This window comes from Hipposideros armiger, unplaced genomic scaffold, assembly GCF_001890085.2.
Source record: "Hipposideros armiger isolate ML-2016 unplaced genomic scaffold, ASM189008v1 scaffold_280, whole genome shotgun sequence".
Taxonomy (NCBI): Eukaryota; Metazoa; Chordata; class Mammalia; order Chiroptera; family Hipposideridae; genus Hipposideros; species Hipposideros armiger.
In genome coordinates, this window is record NW_017731630.1 from 2049079 (window position 1) to 2073946 (window position 24868).

Here is a 24868-nt window from a genome sequence, read left to right on the forward strand (position 1 = left end):
GTGAAAGCGGCAGGGGCAGCGTCCTGACAGAAAGGAGCAGCGGTGGATGGGGTTTCCAAGGGGCTTTGTCAGGGGCTCAGAGCCTCGTTCGTAGGCTCCTGAGTTGACACTGAGCCCTGTGAATGTTTACAGGGAGGGCATTTAGGAACTGGCTGTAAGTGACACCAGAGCCACCCCACCCCCCGCACCTTATATATTAAAGATTCTGAGAAGCGACTGGGGAAAAGGAAATTAATTTTCCATCTTCACTGACTGATTTCCATCTCTGCTCATTCAAGTGCTGACCCAGGAACCTTCTACAACAAGCGGGGCAGCTTCCCAGAGACGGGGAGCAGACATAGCCTGTGGGCTGGCGTGGTGGCCAAGAGCTCCCTGTGTGCGAAGTGCCCAGAAAAACAAAAGCTCACACACGGTGCCACCCGCTGTCTCGTGGATGTGGCCAACCGGGAGGTGTGACAGGCCCGGGACTCAGTGGGTCAGCGGTGACTTGCCCCTGGCCCCACCCCCACCGCCCTGGCTGGCTGAGTTCCTCGCAGGTGTCTGGTGGGAGCACAGCGCCTATGCATTCGCTTTCCCCTTTGATGTGACACTGCCAGGCTAGCGCTGCACCCCCTTCTCCACAAGGGAAACTGAGGCCAGGATGGCCGAGCAGTGCCCTCACACAGTGAATGGGGGGACCTCGCAGGGCCCTGCCATCCGCCTCCGGACAGGCCTTCTCATCATGTTCGGGCAGTGTGAGCGTTTGAGCTGTTGTGCTGCCCGCGTCTCTCTGCTTTTCCTGACCCAGCCCCCTGCTTGGAATGATAGTGTTGTTAACCAACAGTGTTTCAAGGGACTGTTTAGAAAACAGCCTCTCTTTTCTTGTTTTTATAAGAGAATTCTCTCTGTAAATGAGGGGAGTGAGGTGTGAACACCCAGCAGACAGTTTTGGTTATTTGTGTCTTTATTTAGAGGAAATCTGGTAAAACGGAGACAGAATCGGCTATGGTCGGCAGAGGTGGTGGTCAGGTCCAGCGGTGGGGAGTTTGGTGTCTTGATGTTTTCTTTCTTGTCGTCTGTGAGTTGCAAACGTAACGCCACGTCTGCTAAGGCTTCATGATAACTGAGTGTGTATGGAGACATCTAGCAGGTGGGGGACGTCACATGGGCTCAGACGCTAGTCCCCTCCCCTGCTCTGCTTCGCGCCAGGCCCCGCCTTCATGTTCTCTGCGGTCCTGGAGGCCTTAAGCTTTCAGGGTCCAGGACGCGGGGAAGCCTCATGTCGCTGTGGAGCGAGTGGACCCCTCTTTACTCACCGTCCTTACCTGGGAGCACCAGTGTCCCCGGGCAGTGGACAGGGGCCCCCACGATTCCCTTATAGGGAGAGAACCCAGAGCGAGGGGTTCATGTAGGCCCAGGTGCCAGGCACATCCAGGCCACTGGCGGGACACCCAGGCCTCCCTCTGGGGCACAGCCTCGCCTTAGAAAGTGCCCCAGTAGCTTCCTTTTGGAGGGCTGTGCAGGCGGAGGCCCTGGGTACAGTCCAGGCGGCACGAGGACGAGATGCATGACTGTCCTTGTCCTTTAGAAATCCTCCTGTGGCCATGAAGCCAACTGTGGAGCTGTACAGGTGGCAGGTGCCTCCCGGCCCCTCCTACCTGGGGGACCTGTGCGCCCACTGCCTCAGTTTCCCGATCTGCACAGTGGGGATACTCACTGGATGGGAGTGAGAGCGGTACAGGAAGCACACCTCGCATGCTGTGTGGCGCATAAGCACACCCCGAAAGCCTCTGCTGCTGTCTTGTGCTGCCAGTAACACGTTCTAACGTTGGGTTTTGAAATAATTTCCAGTTTACATAAAAGATGCAAAACTATTGTGGCTGAGAGAGTTTCTGCGTGCTTCTCCCAACGCGAAGGTCTTGCACATATAACCTCAGCAAAACCATGACACCCAGGGCCTCCCCACTGACGGTGCCCTTGACCTTGACGGATCTGCAGACCTTATCCAGCTTTGCCAGGTGTTCCGCTGGTTTCCGTTTCCTGGGCCGGGATCCAGTGGAGAACCGCATGGTGCATCTAGTCGTGGGGGCCCCGGGGGATGTGGGACTGGCAGGCGCAGAGCAGGGAGCTGGGACTCCTGAGCTCTCGGAGGGGCCAGTGGGCAGTTTTCTCACTTGCGACATGGGCATTTGTTGTGACAGTTATGTGAGAGGTCGTAGGTCATGGCTCGGCACGTAGTAGGCGTTCCACAGAAGTGAGTCCCTTCATGCATCTCCCTGAGGAGAGGCCCTGGACTGGCTCCTGCCAGATTCACCACCGCCCCGAAGTGTGAAAGGGGACGGGATGTCAAATTAGCACTCTGAAAGGAGTTCTATATTGATTTTTATGACTCAGGAAACACTGCGGGGAGCCACACCGAGCTGACCCAGCACAAGACCGACCGCCTGGGGCGAAAACCAAAGGTCTGTGCGACCAGTCGTCCCGCCAGCGGGGTGCAGACCTTAGGGCGGCGGGCCTGGCTGGGGCTCAAATCCCCGGTGTCCCTTGGACACTCAGCCCAGGCCCTTGGTTTCACCCCTCAGCACAGCGGCTGTCAGCCGCCAGCAGCACTTGTTTCCTTGGGCGTTTTCAGCAGGAGTCCCAGCACGTACCTTCCACGGCTGGCGCAGTGGCCGCCTGGTGCTGGGAACCGGGCTGCAGTGGCACTGAGGCAGGAGACAGTGCCACTCGATCTTGGGCAAGTGCGACGCGGAAGGCGTTCCCTTCCTCACAGAGTGTTTTGAGGGTCAGTGGGAGCCCCCCAACGTGCCTGGCTGACTGGTGACCCCCAGGGTTTGCAGGGGGGACAGGAGGCCGCCCTCTCCTCTCCCGCTGGATATGAGCTCGTTTTCAAGATTGAGGAGCCACTGGGAGGAAAACAATTAGGGAACCTCTGCCTGCTTCCTCGCTGTTGGAGAAATAATCAGGGGTCTCTGAGGAGGCGCTGTCACATTCATCCTCGTGTTTGATGACAGGCCTGACGGAAAGTGTCAGGACTCATTGTAGGCGGTCCCTTCCCACGTGTGGGCCATCAGTTTCGTGTGCCTTCCACATGGCCCTTTTGAAAAGGACAGGCGCCCGCTGGCAGTGCAAGTAACCTTTGAGAGATCCGCTTTTTCAGGCAAACTGGCGAGGCTGCTGTGGAGTCCACTGATTGTTCACTCAGCTCAGGAAGGCACATTTACTTAAGTCAGATGAGGGAGCCTCGTGCAGCGGGACAGACCTGGGCCAGCGGCCCCAGTCACGGGTGTTAGCCGTGGCCCCGCCCTTCAGCGGTGGTGTGACCTCAGGGAGTTTACCCATCAGAGTCTCGGTTTCCGTAACATGAGAGAGTTGGGCTGGTTGGTCTGTGGGAATCCTTTTAGCATGAAATAAAAGTGATGAGACGAATTCTGGAATTGAGGGGATCACGGGCGTGGGTCCGTGACTGCCACACAGCTTGGGTGAGGTTGTGACCACATCTGTAGGTGCTTCCTTCCACCTGCCTCCTTCATCCTCTCCTTTTGGTAAACGTCTGGAATTCCTGTGTTCTAGACACTGAGGTTGTAAAGAGCAGTGACACCCACTTCCTGCCCTCCAAGAGGGGGTGCTGCTGGGAGCAGGAGGAGCACAGGGGCTCGGGACCGAGCCAGGGCTCCCGCCAGCGCTGCTGTGCGGTGAGACTGTGAGCCTGGCTCCCCTCACGTTGGGTCCTGCTCTTCCACAGGCTCTGTGACTTCGGCTCGGTCATGGTAGCCTTCTGAGCCTCAGCCTCCTCCTCTGAACTGGCATCTTTCCTGCCCACGACACACACGGGCTCAAATGAGATGACAGCCAGGGAGGTGCTTTGCAAGCGTGGGCACAGCGGCTCTGTGTGCCTACCGGGCACGGTGCTGGGCAGTGCGGTCCAGTGCAAAGGGCAGTTTGCATCCGGGCTTCAGATATGTGAGAGCTTCCCTGCCGGGCCCGAGTGGTAGGTACCGACCTGGGCTGGGCCTGCGCCTGTCAGCTGGAGCCCTTGGTCCCCACCGCGTGGACAGCTGCAACGCCTGTTAATGGAATGGGCACATGTAACTAGGCTCGCATTTGTTTAAAAATAATCCTCACATTTCTCTTCCTTCTGATTAAAATTCCATCATTCTTTCTAGAAGGACAACTGATCTATGGAAAGCCAGGACTGCTAGAATATGAGCTAAGTTCAGATTGTAGTCTTGGCGATAACTGCTTTTCATTTTTCTTGGTTAAGCAGAACAATATTGAGTGAGAGCCACTGCCCGGTAAGGAGCGAGTAGAGGAGTGCGGTTAGTCGGTGCCCCTCGTGCACCGCGGTGGGGCTGGCACCTGTCCTTCCTGCCAGGGCGTCATCTGCCCAGAGGGCCCAGCGCCTGCTCGGTCTTCGTTAGGAAGGGAGGTGCTCTCTACCAGGGGGAACAGAGGGAACTGACGCACTGACGCTCCCCAGGTCTGCATTTTCTGTCATTGCTCAGAACCGCCCTGCAGGCAGCCCGCCGTGGGCCATCGCCTGCCCGGGGCAGCCTGTGGGATGCAGGGCCGCATCTGACCTGGCTGTTTGGGGTCCTGCCTCCTCCTTGCTTTTTCTCTCCCCCTGTGCTGGGGGTGGGGTGACCCGAGGCGAGGACTCAAATGCGCTGGTGGCGACTTGGCGTTTGTTTTGGGGGTGAAGTTCTGTGCCCTCATTCTGCATGTTTTGTGTTTTTAACACCAATGGCTGTTCGTGATGACTTACTGCCTATTCGCTAGCCCTGGCATACCCGTGTCTTCATGTTTTCAGCTGGCGTAGCCTGTTGCTCCTTTGTAATTACATTATTGTGCTATTCTTAGTCTTCAGAGCGAGTACGTCTTAGGTGAGTGCGATTAGAAATGCGTACTTAGCACACGAAGGCTAAGGCTGTGCACAGCTGTGCATGAAAAAAAGCATCTGCAGGGCTGTGAGGTTTCCATTTGTCACAGCGATTCCTCCTCCCCGAGGCTGGGAGGCCACAGCCGTCTGAGAGCCCTTAGGTCGGTGCTGCAGGTGTTTCTTTCATTCATTTATTCAGGAAGCAGTGATTGGGCTCCTTGCCAGGCTGAGAGTGGGCCCTGGGCACCGCCATGCCTGGGGGTTGTCGGGAGGGACCTGACATTTACACGGTTATGCTGCCTGTCTGTACAGTGGTCCCATGGCTGTCATTCGTGAGGACTTTAGACTTGGACAGATGTGGGATTGAGTTCTGCCTCCAACAGGCTTTGGGGTTGGTTGGGGAGATTAAAATTCCAAGGCACAGTTTCTTTATCGGCTTCATAGGCCAGTGGTCAGGATGATGTCCTGGGAGTCGATGGCTCGCTAGAATGCCATGTCCTAGTCTGTTGTGATTCTTTTTTTGTCATTGTGGTCTGAGTGCGGGTGGCCCCGTCCCCGGTCCCGTGGCTGCCCTGCCAGGTCCCCGGTTCCCTCCACTGCGCTGTTTCCCATCTTGCCTCCACTGCACCTGCCTTCACACAGCTGGGGGCAGACATCACACCCCAAGGCCAGCCTGGTTTCCTCTCCTCAGGCCTCTTCTGGAGAGCCTGACCCCTCCCCTTGTGCTCTGTCACAGGGCGTGTGGCAGAAGGTCGGGCACAGGGTGGGCTCAGTAAACGTGTGTTGAATAGCCGAGGCGTGTGCCTCTCCACTGCCTGCCGAGGAGTGGTGTGTGGGGGGGCATTTGACTGTCAGCCCTGGGCCGTCTTCCGGTGGGTAACAGGGTTTGAGGGTGCTTAGCCAACATCCTGCCTACACAAGCTAAGTTTAGAGCAGTGGACATGTATGTGCAGGTGGCAAGGTCTGCGTACCTCCTGGGAGAAGCTCGGTGGCGGGCCGGCCTCGCTGTGGCCAGGTGGGCTCACAGTGCCTCACCGTCGAGTTGGTGTGTCATGCGGTCATGGGCAGAGCTGAGGACCACTGTTGTCATTCGTGGGGCGGCCCCGGGACGCGGGCTGCTGGAGGAGGGCGGAGGAGGTGGAGCCGGCCTGACTCCTCCTTTCCCCATCTCGCCAGTTAGAGAAGTTGCCCGTCCCCATCTCCGGTGGTTCTTATTCTCAGCGTGTGCTCTCTGAGCTGGCAGCCTCAGCATTCTGGGATCTCCTCAGCAGTGTAAACTCTCGGGCCCCGCCCGACCTGCAAGTCAGAAACACTGGGACCAGCTCTGTAGGTGACCCTGTGTCAGCTCTAGGGCAGGTGTGCTGCTCAGGGAGTCCTAGGAGGTGACAAGGCTGGTCTCTCTGGCCTTGAGATGGCCAGACGGGGCTCGCTGCCCCGGGCCACGGTCATCCTGGCCCGTTTACCCCAGTGGGTGGTACCACGCTGTTCTCTGTGTGAACCAGGACATGGGGAAGGGTGAGGGGCCCCCGTGAAGGACGGAGAACGCGGACTCTCTGCAGAGGTGTGGTCTGGGACGTGCTAATGAATCCTATCATCCTCCTTCCCCTCACCTGGGCTAATGTGCTCTTCTGTGAAGGCTCATTTGGAGGCTTAAACCTCATGATGAATAAATAAAACTGAATTCAGTGGAGGGTGGTAGATGGTCACTGAAAGGCAATTTCTTTTCCTTATCGTTTTTCCTAGTGGCCTGGAAGGGGCAGACCATATACTTATTTAATGAAGAGATCAATGAAAAGGTCAATGGAGCAATCAATGAAGGATCTTTTCTAGAGTTCAAAGCAGTCCTGGTTAGAACAGGTGCCCACTTTTCTAGAGCTTGTGTTTAGTTCCTAGACTTCAGAGCAGCCCTGGGTAGAGCAGGAGAGCAGGTACCTGACACATCCACATCCATGCACTCTGACCTTCACCGTCAGGTCTTAGGGACGTGGCAGCACCACAGCGAAATGTGCAGTCATTTACTGAGCAGAGTGGATCAGACAGCCTCTACTCGGAAACTTCCAGAGACACAGACATCCTTACATTGAGTCCTTTGTCAAAACATGGAAGTGAAAGTTCGAGAGGGAGAAGTGAAACGCTTTCCATGGTTTAATGACTGGAACACAACGTTTTGAATTTAAATATAGCTGGCATTTTAACTATTGGGCACATTAAATCATTCTGTGTTTTTTAAAATCACGTAATTCAAGGCAGCACTTAGTATACTGGAAATTGTCTCACTTTTTTTGGTGTGTGTGTGTGTTGTTACAGCTCCCCCAAATTAAGAACCTGGCTACTTAATCAAACATCATTAACAAGAAAGTGTCCTTCATTCTCTGAATTAAGCCTTTCTGATTCTTATCTCTCTTGAGGAAAGCCATAATTGCATCTCAGCCAGTTGCTAAATGAGCTCCCTGTTTCCTGCCCTGATTACCAGACCCCGTGGCCCCACGCCTGTCAGAGAGGCAGCGCACAGTGAAAGTGGGCCTGGTTCAGATCCCACACCCTGCGGCTGCAGCCCTTTAGGGGCGTCATGAAGATGCAGCCGTGTGAGGGAGGTGTTAGGGCTGATGACATCAGAGACAAACTTGTCGTGTTTTAACAACGGACGGGATCTCACAGCGCCCCTGGCATTGGGCCAGGGCTCTGAGAGATGGATTTGAGCGCTTTCTTCCTTCCACACGTCCATACCGAGCTCTCCATGCATGCCAGGCACCAGGGTTTAAAGGTGAAATGCTGGGAGTCCTGCCTCTGTGGGCCCTCAGTCAAGGTGAGGACAGGCCCCTTCCAAGACTCGGACTTGTGTCCTGTAGAGGGGAGCACAGGACACTGCCTGCCCTACAGGAGGAGGGGTGCCTCTCCCTGGCCCTGAGGGTGGGAGCCGTTTGGTCACAGGGATCTGACAGAGTGAGCGGACACTGGCACGTCTCACTTCCGACCAGGACTGTGTTGCCTGACCGCCTCTGTCCTTGCTTAGTGTTTTGCTCGGCTTCACCTCTGGCCACGGTCATGCCTGATGCTGGGTGCTGATGAATGAGAACAGGGCACCTCCCTCTTGAATAAGCTCCTGTGTACTCGCTTCAATAATGTTTCATAGCCCGTCCACTCAGAGCGCAGTGTGAGAGCCAGGGTCATATCACACATCCACCCACGCGCGTCCTGTTTGTTTTTATTCACTGAAGATGGTCTCCATATGCACTCTTGGTAACCCAGACACGAATAGGACACAGCCAGTTGGAAACATAAATTCATTCCACAGTAAGGTGCACATCTACTAGAGTGATCATAATTTTATAAAATTGACAACACCTGATGTTGGCAAGGATATGGCGCGATGGAACTCTCTTCCATTGTTAGTGGGAGTTGTAAAACGGTAAATCTAACTTGGAAAACTGCAGATTCTTATTAAGTTATATCTGCCTTACTGACCCAGCAATTCTATTCCTGTTTATCCAAGAGAAATAAAACATATCTGCAAAAATCTAACACAAGAATATGTTTATAGTAGCTTGATTTTTAATATCCTCAAACTGGAGACAAATCTCTGTTAATTGGAGAATAAACAGATTGTCGTATATTTATACAATGGAATGTGCCTGAGCAGTGAAAAAAGTCAGCTCTGTATAGCTGTCACGCATGCATACATGTACACGCCATAACACGGCTGGGTCTCCAGCGTCATGTCACACGAAGGAAGCCAGCTGCCAAAGAGACCATACTGTATGATTCCATTTATGTGGCATTCAAGAAAAGGCAAATCTCCTCTGTGGTGAGAAGTTTCAGAAAGGTGGTTGACTGGGGAAGTGTGTGTCTTTGATTAGAAGGGGGCACGGCTTTCCTGGTGACGGAAGAGTTGTGCGTTTTTGTGAGGCTGATAGTTACATGGGGCGCACGTTTATGAAAACACACTGAGTTGTATGCTCGGCTGTATCCTTTCACTGTAGTAAAGTTTAGCTCACACCAAAAGGAAAATACTAAGAAATACTGAATTCTAGTCAGACTTGCTTTTTGTCGTAGTATAATACGTGTGAGCGATAATGGAACCACATTCTGTGCATTTTACGCGTGAGCTATGGAGTAAATATATCGAGGAGGATGGCATCTACCTTTCTCACGATTAGAGAAGGTTGGGACAGACCTGGAAAGGGGAGAATTAGCATGAATCTTGTGGCACAGGCTTGGAACTTGAGATATCACTGTGAACTGTCTGTCTGTAATATGTTTCTGTAGCCTTGTCCATATACGTAAACACCTATATCCATATCTGTATATATATAGAGAGAGAAATAGGTATCAACACATAGTTTGTATGCATATACAGGCAGACATATACGTGTACAGCAGGCCCTCAGACCACGTCGTTTTCTCCAGTGCTGCTTGGTTCTGATGTTGATGAGACGTCTAAGAACTTGACTCCTGTGTATATTATTGTCCTGTGATAAAACTGGCTTCTTTATGTACCGTTTCACTTGACGATAGGTTCTGCAACTTTAAGTGAGGACTTACTATACCTATTTCTCAGGCTTGTTCACTGAGAAGAACCTTGAAGCAAGAGCATCTCAGGAGTCACGAGTCCGTCTAGCACCCGTTTCCTATCATTCCCCACCAAAAAGACCCAGTCCTATTCAGAGCAATGGCTGATTTCCAGGGCAGAGAAAGTGTAAGAGGATCGTGGAACACCCTGTTCCAAAAAGTAAGGACATGCTTAAAGAGCGCTCCAGGCAGTCAGAGCACCTCGCAGCCAGCCTGAGCGACGCCACATCTGGGGCAACCTGAGCCTCTACATGAATAATGACAATAACAGATTACAACCCAGTGAATAAGATAAGAATCCGTGAATCTGTGCAGATATTAACAACCACATAAATACTTGGGGCAAGAAAAAGCTCTGTCTTATGGTAGATTGGCAACTGCTAAATATGGAATCAATGATGCTGTTAGAAAATTACCAACGGATAATGCCAGAACCAGTGGGTGCGTATTGAATGAGGAATCGGGTATTTACCAATTCTCAAAGCATCGCCACACAAATTACTTACTGATTGCTAAGGAAAAATGGAACTAAACAATGGAGAAACTTGTGGACACCATTTTCTTTCTTTCTTTCTATCTATCTATCTATCTATCTATCTATCTATCATCTATCTATCTATCATATATCATCTATCTTAGAGAAACTGACAAAGAATTATAAAATAATGTGAACAAGTTTTTGAATTGGGTAATGGGGAGGGTTTTTTGTGTTTTCATCTTTTTTTGTCAATTTGAGATAGTACTGAAGTTAAAAGTTTAAAAGATAAACTTTGAAGTAGAAGAAAACAGGGGAGAATTATATTGTATAACTTTGGAGTGTGGAGGGTGTTTCTAACTATGATTTAGGATCTGTAAAAGTGCAAGAGACATAAAAGGTTGATGCATTAACTGGAAGAAAGTAAAAAAGTTCTGCAAGGCATCAAGCATCATAAACAAAGCCAAGGACAGTGTCCAGCTATGAAAAATATTTGCAATCTATATCAGAGGCAAGGAATAATTTCCTTAATGTATAAAACCAAGAAATCTGGGAGAAAAAAGACTGAGAAATCAATTAAAAAAATGGTCACATTACAGGAATATATTCTACACACACACACACACACACACACACACACACACACACACACACATACACCAGTGGCAAGGAATAATTTCCTTAATGTATAAAACCAAGAAATCTGGGAGAAAAAAGACTGAGAAATCAATTAAAAAAATGGTCACATTACAGGAATATATTCTACACACACACACACACACACACACACACACACACACACACACACACACAGCAGTGGCTGCATTTCTCGGTACCAAACATCAGATTTTTGATGTGTCCTTGTGACACTCCCCAGTCACATACCCCTCGCTCTGGACCTAGTGTCCTAACGGTTCTCAGCCAGCAGGAGACCTCTGGGCCCCTTGAGTAGGAGCGGTTTCGATGGCTGGCGCTGCTCACACCCACTCCTGCACTGCTGTGGATGCACCCTTTATTGTGATTTGTAGTCATTTGGCTTCTTTAAGGCATAATTAACACTGAGGAAAGACTTTGCCTGAAAGTGTTACTTCACTGGACAGCAATGGTGCGGCTTTCATTTGCGCGTTTCATCGGCCTTATGTAAACTGTAGGGCTGGTCTCGTGGGGAATGGGCCCCAGCTGGGACCTTTGGTTCCGAATGTTTGACTTATTAAGTGAGTCGCGTCACAGCTATTAATCTTATGTCACATCACAGAAATAGAGCAAAAGGAAATTTGTGGTGAAAGGTCCCATTGGGGTCTTCAAAAATTGGAGATCTATTTCTTAGACACTAAATTAGTTAGGATGCTGTATGAGGGTGATTGTTTTTCTCTGGCAAGAGCCTCAGAGTAGGAGTCAGATTAGTAATACCCAAGGTGACAATCCACGTAGAAATTGGTAAGAACCTCAGGCAATATCTGGTGCAATTCCTGAGTTTACAGCTGAGGCTACTGAGATCTAGAGAAGGGCCGTGACTTCCAAGGCCGTGTGGAGTTTTAGTTACAGTAAATCATAGCTTCACTTTCATGACGCCCCTGCAGACAGAGCCTGGGTCGCCTGAGGCCCCACGCCCGTCCTCAGATGCGGGCAGTCCCACCTCCGTGTGGCCCCACTGTGATTGGAGTCTTTTGTTTTGATGTTTGCAGGTGACTGTGTGTCTGTTAATGGTCAGGATCCACATCTGAAACCCACTGTATTGAGTGTATTTTGCAGCCACCTTAACTGTGTCGCTTGATGAGTGTTGACAAATGCAGACCGTAGTGTAACCACCATCAGACCGAGAATATTCTCAGCACCCCCAAAGGTTTCCCGACCCCTTGTCAGCCAGTCCTGTCCTGCCCCCAACTCCAGGCAGCTACCCATCTGCGTTTGTCACTGCAGACTAAGCTTTCCTAGCATCTGCTGGGCACGCGCGCATCCAGCATGGGTGCATGGCCTCTCGCGCTCAGAGGAGTGTTTCTGAGACTCCTCCGTGTTGTCTGTAGCTCCATCCGATTGGAGCAGCATCCTTCGATGGGTACACTGCAGTCTATCGAGTCACCTACCTCTTCTAGGACATTGAGGTTATTTCTAGTTTGGGATTGCTATGAATGAAGTTTCCCTGGACATTTACGTACATGTCGTTATGTGGATATGTTTTTATTTTTCTTGGTAGGAGTTTCATGGATGAATAATATATTCTATAACATATAAATATTTACATTTATAAGGAGCTGCCTGTTTCCCCCCCCCAAAGTAATTGTACTATTTTGCATTACCACCAGCAATTTCTGCGAGTTCTGGTCGACTCCTTAGGATTTTTTTCCCTTTTGCACACGATTGTGTTGTCTGTGGGCACTTTCACTTCTTCCTCCGACACGCATGCCTTTCCCTTCTTTTTCTTGCCTTGTTGAACTTGCTAATATCTCATGTGCACTGTTGATAGAGGTAATGGCAGCTGTGTCCTTGCCTTATTTGGGGGTTTTAGGGGTAAAACATTCAGTTTACCCTTAAATACGGTTTTAACTGCAAGTTTTTCATAGGTGCACTTTATAGCTTGAGGTTGTTCCGTTCTATGCCTAGTTTGCTGATGTTTTTGAATAAATCACAAATGGGTTTTGAGTTTTGTCAACTGCATTTTTTGAAGCTATTGAGATGATCATGTGGCTTTATCTTTTTTTGTCTGTTAATAGTCTTTTAATACGGTGAATGACTCTGATTTTCTGATGTTAAACCAACCTTGCATTGTTGAGATAAACTTACTTGGTCATGCTGTATTACCCATTTTATAGAATACTGAATTTAATTCAGTAATATTTTGTTAAGGGTTTTACTTCTAAATTCATGGGGACTATAGGCCTGTGGTGGTTGTTTTTTCCGTGTAAACTCTGATTTTGTCTGATTTTGATATTTGGTAACACTGGCCTCATAAAAAGAATGGAGGCGTTTTCGCCTTTTCTCTATTTTCTGAAGATGTTTGTGTAAAATGGTGGTATCGCTAACATAAACCTTTGGGAGCGTGCAGCTGGGAAGCCACCTGAGCTTGGGGCTTTTAGGAGGGTGTTTTTAATTATGAATTCAGTTGCCTTAGGGCTTTTCAGGGTTTCTGTTTCTTCTTGGTTCCATTTGACACTGTGTTGAGTTTATTGAAGTCGTTGGATCGAGTGACACTGAATTGTTTCCATTATTCCTTTGTTATCCTTTTAATGCGTAAGGCCCCGCACTGAGGCTCATCCCAGTCTTAATGTTGGTGGTCTCTCTTTTTAATTTGATTAGCCTAACTTAGAGGATTGTCACTTTCATCGATATTTTCAAGGACTAAGTTGCAGTTTAATTGATGTTCCTCTATTCTGTGTCTATTTTTAATTTAATAGTTGCCTAATCCTGTCTCCCTAGTTCGGTTGTTCCTTTCTTTTCAACTCCTGCCCACCAGGCACACACAGTCGTTTATTCTCCTTTGTCTTTGTATATCCTACGACACTTCTCTAGAATATGTCACAATTTATATTGAATGTCTTTGGGCTTGTGTCTTTGACTAGACTTGAGCTCCTCAGGGATGGTGCCGTGTTATCTGCTGTCATCCCTTACCATGTGGCAGACATCCCTCCAAGGTCAGTGAGTGAATGATTGGATGGGTGTGTGACTGCTTTTCTGACAGTTTGCATGAATGGCAAGAGAGAAGGCTGTAGAGCCATGTAGCTCTGGGTTCAAATCCTGGATGTGCTGCTTCCTGGGTGTGTGGCTTGAGCCGTCACCTAACTGCTCCGAGCCTTGTTTATGAAAGCAGGGCTTTCCATGTAGGGCTCTTGAGAATATTAGAGTCAATGTGTGTAGGTCATTTAGCCTAGAATTTGGCACTTAGTAGATGCTCAATAAAAGGTAGCCACTGAAAAACTTTTCATTTTAGTTTGAACAACCAGCTGTGTGCCTCGAAAATGCTTTTTTTCTTTAATTCCTTTCCCAGTACTGATTTTTGTAATAGTTTTCTCTCAAAGTAGGACTGTAACATACTCTAAGAAAGGAAAGTCTTATGGCAGAATAGTGCACTGCTTCTCATTACATTTTGATTGAAAAACTTGAACATTCTGTGTCTTTTGCATTATCAACCCACTTTATGGTTTTATTAAACTATTCTAATTTTATGCAGTTGAGGAGGCTTTTTTCTTAATCAAGGAAGAAAGGCAGTAATACTCAATAATTTCACAAAATCTTTCCTGTGCTTGATTTTCATAAATTAGACACACATTTCCCCCATAATTATATCTTTTCCTTGGTTCTCTACAGAGCAAAGAAACAGCCAATTCCAAGAAAATACGAACACAGACTATCACCTCTTTGTTATGTGGTACTTGACAGTTGTCTGTCTCTGGGTGTTTTTTGCTCAGTTCCCAGATAATTTCTGCTGCAGCTCTTCCTGGAGGGGACTTTTAAATTTACCTTAAAAAATGAAGAAAGCCAGTGTGACATTTCTGTTACTTCACACATTTGGGCTTTGCAAGGCCATTGGGCATCTGTCTGTTATCTTGACCAGCAAACCTGTAGTGCGTGAAGCTGCTGTGTGTGTTGGGTGAGGGGCTGGCATCATTTGTTTAGTTAATTTATTCAGACATCAATTCTCCCAGTGTTTTCTGAGATCAGGGACCACACCTCATACATTTTCTTCCAGGCACAGGGCCTGGCACTCAGAAAGCACCCAGGAAGTGTTTGAAGATGAATGAAAGAACGGACCAAACAAATGAGAGTCACTTGGATTCAGAAAGGCTTTTTGGGGTGTGTGAATGTGGGGGTGTGACCTGCTGATGACAAGGGTGTTTTCTAAAAGTGTAAGACATGCCCATAGGAAACCAGCAGTCCTTTGGGGAGAACGGGGCAGTGCTTTGCGCCTTGGTAAAAGAGTTTGAGATTTTGGTGAGTCCAAAATAGGATCCTTGAGTATTTAAAAAAAAAAAATCTGAGTTTCACAGAGCCCCTTTTAAGTGAGCAGGAATAGAAGTCTTCTTGGAGAAGGTCATGAAGGCAGAGTGACACTTCTGTAGGCAGAGGTACAACAGTTGAAGGGAACCTGTGAACACAGGCGTGGAAGGCACCCTGGGGAGGGGTGGGAGGCGCGCTTCGACAGTGGGACCGAGGGACCTGAACAGACATTTCTCCAAGGACGATAACAGATGGCCAGTGAGATGTGAGAAGACGCTACATGTCACCAGTCAGTGGGACAGTGCACACCCAGACCAAGCGAGAAACCACTTCACACCCAGTAGAAGGGCTGCTGTTAAAAGAGAAAAAAACAACCCCAAGCCAGAAAATAACAAATGTTGCCAAGGATGTGTAGAAATTGGAACCCTTGCACACTGCTGGTGGGAATGTAGAGTGGCCCAGCCACTGTGGAGAATGGGGTGGGGATTTCTAAAAGAGTTAAGTATATGTAAATAAATGTATATCCAAAAGAAACGAAAGCAAGGTCTCAGAGCAGATACTTGCGCACGAATGTTTATAGCAGCATTATTCTCAACAGCCAAAAGGTGGAAGCACCCAGGTGCTCATGGGCAGGTGGGGGATAAACACAGCGTGTCTGTGCATACATGGAATGGTTTTCAGCCTCAGGAAGGAAGGCTGCAGCATGCATGGACCTTGAGGACATTGTACTCAGTGAAATAAGCCAGCCACACAGGGACGAAAGCTGTATGATTCCGTTTATATGAGGCTCCGAGAGTCATCAAATTCAGAGGCAGAAAGAGAACGGTGGTTGTATCCAACCACAGAATAATCCTGGAGCCCTTTCCGTTTGCGTATCCGTGCTGAGAAGTGCTGGTGTAGACATGGCATCCCAGGAGAGGGGTGCCAGGTGTCCCCCGGGTGAGCGTTCTCACAGCTAATAACGTCACCACTGGGGTGATCTCCAGCCTGACCTAAGTGAAGCCCCCTGGAGGGACGCTGCTCGGCGTGGGGAGTACTAACATCCCCTTTTTCATCTTTGTAGACCCTGGAAGCCATCCTGAATTTCAAATACTCCGGAGGCCCAGGCCACGTTGAAGGGTATTACAGGAGCCTGTCACTGGGGCTGCACGTGGAGGTCGAGCCATCTGTGTTCTTCACCCGGGTCAGCACCCTGCCGGCGACCAGGTACGGGCCTCTGCCCCATGACCCCTGCACCTGCCCTAGGCCTCACAGTCCTGCGTGGAATTCTGACCTTGGCACTCACCTTGGTGCCGCCTCCCGTCTGGTCCAGGCCACTATGCCCCATGCAAGGCCTCCAGGGACTTGGGCAGCGTGTGGGAACGCCTGTCCCTCTCCGGGGGGTTGTGTGTGAAGGGGTTTCCCCTCAGGCATGCTGTGACAATCTGTTAACACCGCACCGTGCTCATGTGCGGTCTCACTGTGCCGGCCGTGCTGCCTCGCTGGCCCTGGCCTGGCTGGTACTGCTGCCCTGTTAGCAGGGCTCCTGGAGGAGTCCAGCCTCTCTGTCTCGGTCACTCCTGGCATCCCTGTGAGACTGTGCAGGGCCAGGCTGCCCAGCGTCTGCACCCCCACTCCATGGAGCTCCCGGCCATCTGGGACCCGGGTCCTTTCTGCCCAGGGAGCCCTGGTTGCCGAGTGTTCCTCTCCTATTCTCTGCTTCAGGCCTAGTCTTCCTTCTGGGGGAAGGAAATCAGACTGTGTCTACTTCAGACCAGAAGTGCCCAGAGATATGAGAGGCGTCCTTCTCTAAGGTGCGAGAGTGACAATTCCTCACCCAAAATTTTGACCTCCGGTGAATTGGGAGTCATGGGGGCTGAAAGCGCTGGGGGGAGCTCCAGCCAGGCGGGGACCTGTGCCGCTCAGATTCCTGCCCAGGCCGCCAGCAGCCTTTGGAACGGAGGAGCTGGTTACCACGGGGCCCCCGTACTCTGATGTCCAGTGGTGCCCTGCATTTCAGGCAGGACAGAGCGGGTTACTGTTATTTACTTGCAGCAGAGTGGAGGCAGCAGTGGTGACACACTTACCTGTGTAGCCTTGAACCCGGGAGAGAATGACCCCTGGAGCGCCCGCTCCCTCCACCCGTCAGCTCTGTCCCACTGAGTAGAGAAGGGGATGCTGTGCCCGTGTTAATGTTGCTATAAAACTGCCTTGAAAGTAATACGGCCCCAAATAATAAGTAGAGTTTTCGTTTATAGGAAACACTGTTTGTCTTCCCAGCCATTGGAGGATGGCTTCAGCAAGAATTACTGGCTTACTTGGGCTTTTCAGCATCACATTTCATCATCGTCACTTTCCAGTCTTTAGAGTCATCGCCTTCCTGGCTGGGGCTTGCCTTTGTTTGAGTTTGTATGAAGCAGCAGAGCACTTGCTTTGGGAAGCTTCTGCCAGGACCGCCTCTCTGTGCACTGGGTCTGCTCCGCCATGAAGCCAGTGGGTCTTCCTGTCCCCTCGACTCCGCTGCCACCTTGCATAGAAATCGTTCTTCGAAGCAGCACAGGTTGTCACCGAGTTGGGTTGTTTTCCCCTCTTGATATTGGCTTCCATGTCATGGTCCCTGCAGCTCTAAGTGACAATTCCAGATGAGAAAAGTGGCGCAGACGCACACCTGGCAGGGCTGGCGGGTGGCTGCAGTGCTGTTTGGCTCCGGATCACCCAAGCTGCTGACCTCACTCTGGTTTCTTTTGGCCTCCGTGTTGCTTTTCCCTGCTCTTGGGGTTGCGATTTCATTCCTTCTAATCCTCCCTTTCCATTCCCGCGAAGTCCGATGGACCCCAGGTCCTGTGGTTTGAGCCTGTGAAATGTCTCCTGACGGCCCTCCACGTCCCACGTCCCACGTCCCACGTCCCACGCATGTCTTCCCTCTAGCCTTCAGTCCCCCGCCCCGCCCCCGTCCCTGCCCCCGCCCTCCCTGCATCTTGCTTCTGCATCACCCTGTCTGGCTTAGGGCCTTTCTCAGTGCTTATGAGAGGAAGCTCAGAGTCCCTGCCGTGCTATTCACGGTGCTTAAAAAGCTGCCCAGCCCTCCTGGTTCCGCCTACCCTACCTTCTGTGAAAGATACTCACTCCTCACCATCACTAGGATAGTAAGACAGCTTACTCCAGTATGCCTTTGCATGCATCCATTTCAACAGCGATTCTTTTTCTATCATTTCTTCACTTAACCTTTGGGAAAATGTCTGTTTATTGCCGATGATCTGTTTTACCATTTTTGTAAAGATTTCCTGAGCATGCCTGGGCAGACTGGGTCAGTCCTTCTGTGGGTTTTCCTGTATGTCCATCATACTTCTATTAACAATAAAGCACTTACCAGACTATAAACCTTTAAACTAACACCTCCAACGTTTCAGGTGCTATATGCAGGCTCAGAGGTGGATAGAGCACAGTCCTGTGTTCCATCCGCCCGATAAAAGCTCCTTAGGCAGAAATAATAGCAAATGGGAATTTGCATCTACATTAATGAATGATGGATCCCAGAAATCATAAATAAGTGAAAAAATATCAATGATTTCTTCTTTTCATTTCTTAATTTCTTTAAAGAACTATTGACTGTTTCATGAGGAAATGTTACATTTAATTTTGTAGTGCATATATCATATACAGAAGTAAAACATGCAACAAAAAAGTAGCACAAAGAAATGGAAGAGAAAAGGCGGGGAGGGGAAGTGGAAGTTCTTATGTCAAAATGTCTTCATATTATTTATAGTTAGAATGTGGTAAGTTAAAGATGCACATTATAAGCCCCTGAGCAACCATTTAAGGATAACAAGCCAAAATGAGAATCCTAAAAAATACTTAATTCAAAAAGGAGGGAAGAGATGTCAAGAATGGAGGGGACGAAAGAACCAGGGACAGATCATCAAATCGGAAACGAGTAGTGATGTGGAGGCCCCCGTCCACTGTACCAAGAAGCACGTGTGATGTCAGTGGACTCCATTGAAAAGCGGAAATTGCCAGACTTCCTGTACAAAAAACCTACAGCCGACTATGTTTTCTACAAGAAACTCACATTAAACATGCACCATTGACAAGCAAAAAGATAGGGGAAAAAGGTATCCCCTGCAAACACTAATGATAAGAAAGTTGTCATGGGAATATTAACAGCAAACTTGACTCTGACTTTCAGAAGAAGGAGAGGAGAGGGCACTTTGTCGTGATAGAAGGGTCAGGTTGTCAAGAGTACTTAGCAATCCTAACGGCACTTAAAAGCATGACTTCAAAATAAAAACTGACTCCGAAGGGAGGAATGGAAAACACCACAAGTATAGTAGGACATTTCACAAGTAGAGAATTAGGGAAAATATAAAAAGCGTACACAGTTCTAGCTAGTGAACAATTTCAGCTGATAGTCAGTCATAGAGCACTAAACGCTCGTATTAGAAAAGTTGAAGGACTTAGAATCAGTGATTTAAGTGCCCAAGTTAAAGACGAGCAAAGCGTGCTCAGAATAAACAGAAGTAAGTAAAAAAGTAATACTAATGAGTGGATATCAATGACATAAAATGAAAAAGTAATATGTAAATTCAATGGAACCAAAAGTTGATCCTTGGAAAAGATTAATAAAATTAATAAACTATAGCCAACATGATCAGAATTTTTTTAAATAGAGAAAAAGTACTAATAATGAGAATGAAAGAGGGGACAGCACTACAGATTCTGGAGACATTAAAAGAATCATAAAAGCATATTATGAAAATTATATTCCAATATTTTTGACCACTTGAAATGGAAAAATGTTTTGAAAGACAGAAATTGCTAAAATTGACATAAGAAGAAATAGAATCCTTGACATAGTCATATATTAGTCAAAGAGTTTAAATACTCAATTAAAAATTTTCCATGAAGGTAACTTTAGGCTAAGATGGCTTCACTGTGAAATACACCAAGCTTCTAATAGGGAAATAATACTACTTTGACAAAAACTCTCCCAGAAAGTAGACAAGGAGGGAATACTTCTGACTCCCAATTGATGACATTAGCTCTACCCTGATGCGAAACCCAGACAGAAGCTCTATGAGAAAATAAAACTTTAGGCCAGCATCCTCATTAATGCAATGTGACCAATTTAGGTTTAACCCAGCAAAACAAGGTCATTGTACCATTGAAAAATCAGTCAGTAGAATTTACCATATTAGCAAAATAAAGGAGAAAGTGATGAGATCATCAGTTAATGAAGAAAATCATTTGACAGAATTCAACACTTGTGCTAGAAACTCTCAGTAAACTAGGATTATCAGAGAACGTCCATCACCTGACAAAGGGCACCAATGAAAACCCTATAGTTATATAGTGTACAGTCTACTTAATAGTGAAAGGTTGAACACTTTTCTCTAAGATCAGGAACAAGGCAGGTTTACCTGCTCTTACCACTGTGTTCATTAGTTTTCTGCCAGTCCTGTGCAGAGCAAAGAGATGAGAAAAGAAAGCTATAAAAATTGGAAATGAAGAAGTACAGGTGTTGTTATTCACATGTCATGTACATAAATATCCTCTGAGACCTACCACCCCCAAGAAATAATTACAACTAATAAGTCATGTTAGCAAGATTGCAGGATACCATGTTTGATATTCAGAAATCCACTGTATCTTCATATAGTAGCAACTAACAATTTGAAAATGAAATTTTGAACATAATGAATACATTATCATAAAAAACATAAAACACAATGATAAATTATAAAAAAATAATCTCTACCTTGAAAATGAGGAATCACAGCTAAAGGAAATTAAAGAAGACAAAAATTAGAGAATATACCATGCTTGTTGATTGGAAGAGTCAATTATTGCTAAGATATCAGTTTTCCCAAGTTTGATTATAAATTCATTGCAATCCCAATCAGAATCTCAGCAGGGTTGTTTTTTTTTGTTTGCTTGTTTTTGAGGTGGGTTGTTTTTAAAATTATTTCAAGATGGAACAGACTATGGAATAGGCAAATAACTTGACAAAAAAGAGCAAAGTTGGAGAACTTAGGCCATGTGACTTTAAGACTTACTGTAAAGTTACAGTAATCAAGAGAGGGTGCTATGGCTGCAAAATAGACCAAGGGATCAATGGACCATAATAAATAGTCCAGAAATGGACTCACTCATATATAACCAATTGATTTTTATAAGGAATGAAAACAATTTTTTGTGGAACAAAGTCTTTTGAACAAATGGTGCTGGAAGAACTGGATATATGTGTCGGGGGAGAAGAGAACTTTGATCCCTACATCACAGCATATACAGAAATTCATTTGGGATGCACTCTAGACCTCAACAGAAAAACTTTATAAACTTCCTCAAAGAAAAAAATAGCAGATCATCTTCGTAACTTTGGGGCAAAGCTTTCTCATTCTCTGATGGGGTCAGAAACTCCTAACCATAAAATAAAAAGTTGATAGGGTGAATTTTATCAAAATTAAAAACTGCAGCTCATCAAAAGGCAAGCTACACCGTGGGAGAAAATATTTGCAATCCATTTATGCAGCAAAGGCCTTGTATCCAATATATATAATGAAGTCCTAAAAATAAATGCTGAAGAGACAAACAGACAAGAAATGGGCAGCTGATCTGAATGGACATTTCACAAAGGAAGGCACACAAATGGCCCATAATCACTTGAAAGCTCAACGGATATTAAGTCATAGGCTCTTGGGAAGGTTTCTGTATCTGCTCCTCTCATTAACATTGATAATTCATGCAGTTTTTTTCACTGGTAATTTTTATGATAGTGTTCTAGAAGAGAAAGAGGGGGGCCATCCTGTTTATTCAGGGCTAATCTATTCTGGGAGTGTACCCTTGTGTTCAGCGTTCCATTTAAACCCCAGAGAACCAGGGGAAGGTCGACATTACTATCTGGAGATGTTAGATACCTCATCCTGTGTTGTGCGTTATGAGTGGAAGAGATGCGATTTCAGTTACATCCTTTTATTTATTTATCAGCAGAGTAGCTGTTTATTAATAACATCATGGTAGCTCTCCACAGAAAAATACTGTCCCTGGGCCGCTCTGATGTAAGTGCAGATGATGGACAGAAGGTGGAAATTGTTCTTGAGCCTTAAAGTGACATTCTGAGTGCTACACGAAGAAGAGGGAAGATGCTTAAGACGTCTTATCAAGCTTTTAGTATTTTGAGAAACGTGAGCTGAACATAGAAATGAAAGGCGCCAATCCCAGTAGAAAGTGATGGTTACAGATAATCGGAATGGCCCTGGGTTTCAGTGAGCGCTCAGAAAGTTGTTAGCCCAGGGAATGGCGACCTTCCTGGCACCAAGAGCCATGCCCTCTGCCCCGCGTCCTCTGAACTGGGAGCCCAGAGCCCTGGCCTCTCCCCTTGCTGTGCCTTTGACAGCGTCTCTCTCGCAGCTTCAGCCCTCGCGCCCTTCACTGAGTGAGCACCGCAGCTCACCCGGGTGGTGAGGGAATCAAATCAAACTGCAGAGGGGAGGTGTTTTCTCCATGCCCACGCCCCATGTGGATGGGACGTGGCATTCTCATTGTTTCTTACCCTTGTCCCTCAGGGGTGTACCCAGGTCTCAGCTGACTTTTATTTAGGAGATCAATTACCTCTGAGATTCACTTTATATGCAGAGCTGCCTGGTAATGTCGTTAGGGACGAGATGGAAATGGATGGGGCCCCGCCTGAGTGCCGAGCCCCTGTCTCTCCCGAGAAGCAATTTCTTTCTAGCCTGTTAGGATAAATGATCCAATCTTAGACATTGCTACTCTGAGCGATGTGGAAAATACACTCCTCTGAACAGGGTGTAGGGCGTAACCGTTATTACATTATCAATAGAAATCACACTATTTGAGCCATCACAGCGCTTATCCCAGCCATTTAGAAAAATTCCATTCCCCCCATGGGGTGGGACTGCTCAGCTCTGTGGGGGGCACAGACACAGACATCCAGGCAGGCTCAATGTCAGGCTTTATCATGGTCAATCTGTAAGTTGCTATCCTTCTTTATTAAATTGGTTTTAAATTTAACAGGAATTTAGAATTTTTACAGGCACCGGAAATCGCAATCAAACATGTGGTCTTGAGCAAGTCTTCATGTTTCTTTAAGCACCATCTTTCCTTCTCCTCCAAATGGAGATGACATTGATCTTGCAGGGTCGTGGTAAGGATTAAAAATGCGTATGTCACGTGTCTCATACACGGCCGGACACAAGGTAGATAGATCATTGAACCCTGGTGGCCACCATTTTCCTCACGTGTGTGCTCACATGCCTGTGACGGCTGTGCGCTGAGTTCCCGGGATTGGGCTGAGTCCGTCGTGTCATCCCTGTGACTTCCGTAGGACCGCATCGCCGCAGCGCATCCCACGGCGTTAGTGGCCTCTGCTCAGCTTCCTGTCAGCTCTCTGATGGCAGGCGCTAGAGCCGCGATGTGTTCCCGTGGTCCTTGCGTTTCGCTCTGAGAAACCCGGGTGTAGTGGGCTGGAAGTCATTCACTGTGATCGAGGAGGTTCGAAAGCTCAGTCACTGCATGTGGCAGAGGTGACGACAAGCTTATTATGTCGCCAGGAGCACATCTGGGTTCTTCTCCATTTTCCCTACACTTGGATTAAGGTCCCTGGCGTTCTTAGGATGTACAAGGAAGTTCTCCATCCTGAAACTGGCTACTAATTTATTTATTCCAGGAAGGAAGACAGAAGGAGAAACTAGACAGGCTTGTAGGGCTTTAAAAGACCCCAGGAACGTGGCCCCAGGCGCACGTGGGACGTGTTTCGGCTTTGTGTCCTCTGGCTGCTCTGCACGCCCTGGAACGAGGGACCACTGACCACTGACGTTCAGATCCTCAGAGGCCTGGCAGATAGCGCTGGGCTCGGGAGGAAGTGCCCCACGCACCTCCTGGTTTGGGCCTGTGGTTTTTACACAGGCTCAGTCTTGATGCGGGAATTCCTCACACTCACTCTTAGCTGAGTCAGTCCTGAGCAGTTAGCGGATGGCTCTGTTGGCAGGGCTGTATGCTTTCCCTCTTGCTGCTCCGCTGACAGCACCTGAGCTAATGATAATCGCCGCCCCTCATATTTATGCAGTAGTAGCCTACTTGTAGTTTTACAAGCACTTTCACTTAGTTTTTTTTATTGGCGCCTCCTAATAATTCCATGACATAGATAGGCACTCTTGTCTCCGTTGGGGAAACTGCAATTCAGAGATATGAAATGACTTGCTTAAGATATTACAGTCATTAAGCAACAAACCTTGTGTTCAGAACAAGCTTATTGAGCTTGTCCTGGTGTTTATTTTTTAATTGCATTGATTTGAAAAGTTTTTAACTAACACGTAGTAAAATTGACTTTCGTAGTGTACAGTTTTGTGAGTTATAACCCACATAGGATTTGTGTGTCTACCACAGTCAGGTCCATCACCCTCAAAACTTCATCATCTGCTCCCTCATAATCAGACCTGACCCACCTCTCACCTGTGGCAACCCCCGATCTGTTCTCCACTTGTCCGCCACTATTGTCTTGACTTTTCCAGAATGTTCTGTGTATGCAATCATAATATATGTACCCTTTTGAAAGTGACTTTTTTTACTCACATATTGATTTTGAGATCCATCCATGTCACTGAGTATACCAATAGTTTGATTTTTTTTTAAATTGCTGAGATTTCCATTGTGTAGGTGTTTGTGAATCCATGTACTGGCTGAAGGACATCTGGGCTGTTCCCAGCTTTCTGTGATTATGACTAGAGCTGCTGTAAACACCTGGTTATAATGCTTTTGTGAACATAAGTTTTCATTTCTCCAGGACACATACTTAGGGTGGAGTGACTGGGTTGTATGGTCAGTGTGTGTGTGCCTCGCCTGCTTCCCAGAGGGCCGTGCCACCTGCAGTCCCACCGGCACTGTGTAAGGTCTCTGGCTGCCTCCTCTCCTTGTCAGCACTTGGCACCGTCCATGTTTCCTTTGACACTGTTTTCGTAGGTGTGTGGTGGTATCCTCTCGTGGTTTTAATGGCGAATGACACAGAACATCTTTTTAGGTACTTATTTATGCCTTTAGAT

The 24868-nt window shown here is 47.8% G+C and overlaps 1 protein-coding gene across 1 annotated transcript in view; it reads left to right on the top strand.

Annotated features, from left to right (window-relative positions):
• The window catches only part of TRAPPC9 (trafficking protein particle complex subunit 9), a gene marked incomplete at its 3' end in the record, with an annotated part of 267332 nt that overhangs the window by 192607 nt on the left and 49857 nt on the right, over positions 1–24868 (top strand). The window contains exon 18 of the mRNA XM_019657776.1: positions 15898–16040. Within this exon, the coding sequence (XP_019513321.1) occupies positions 15898–16040 (143 nt within the window). The remainder of the gene's footprint in view (positions 1–15897; positions 16041–24868) is intronic.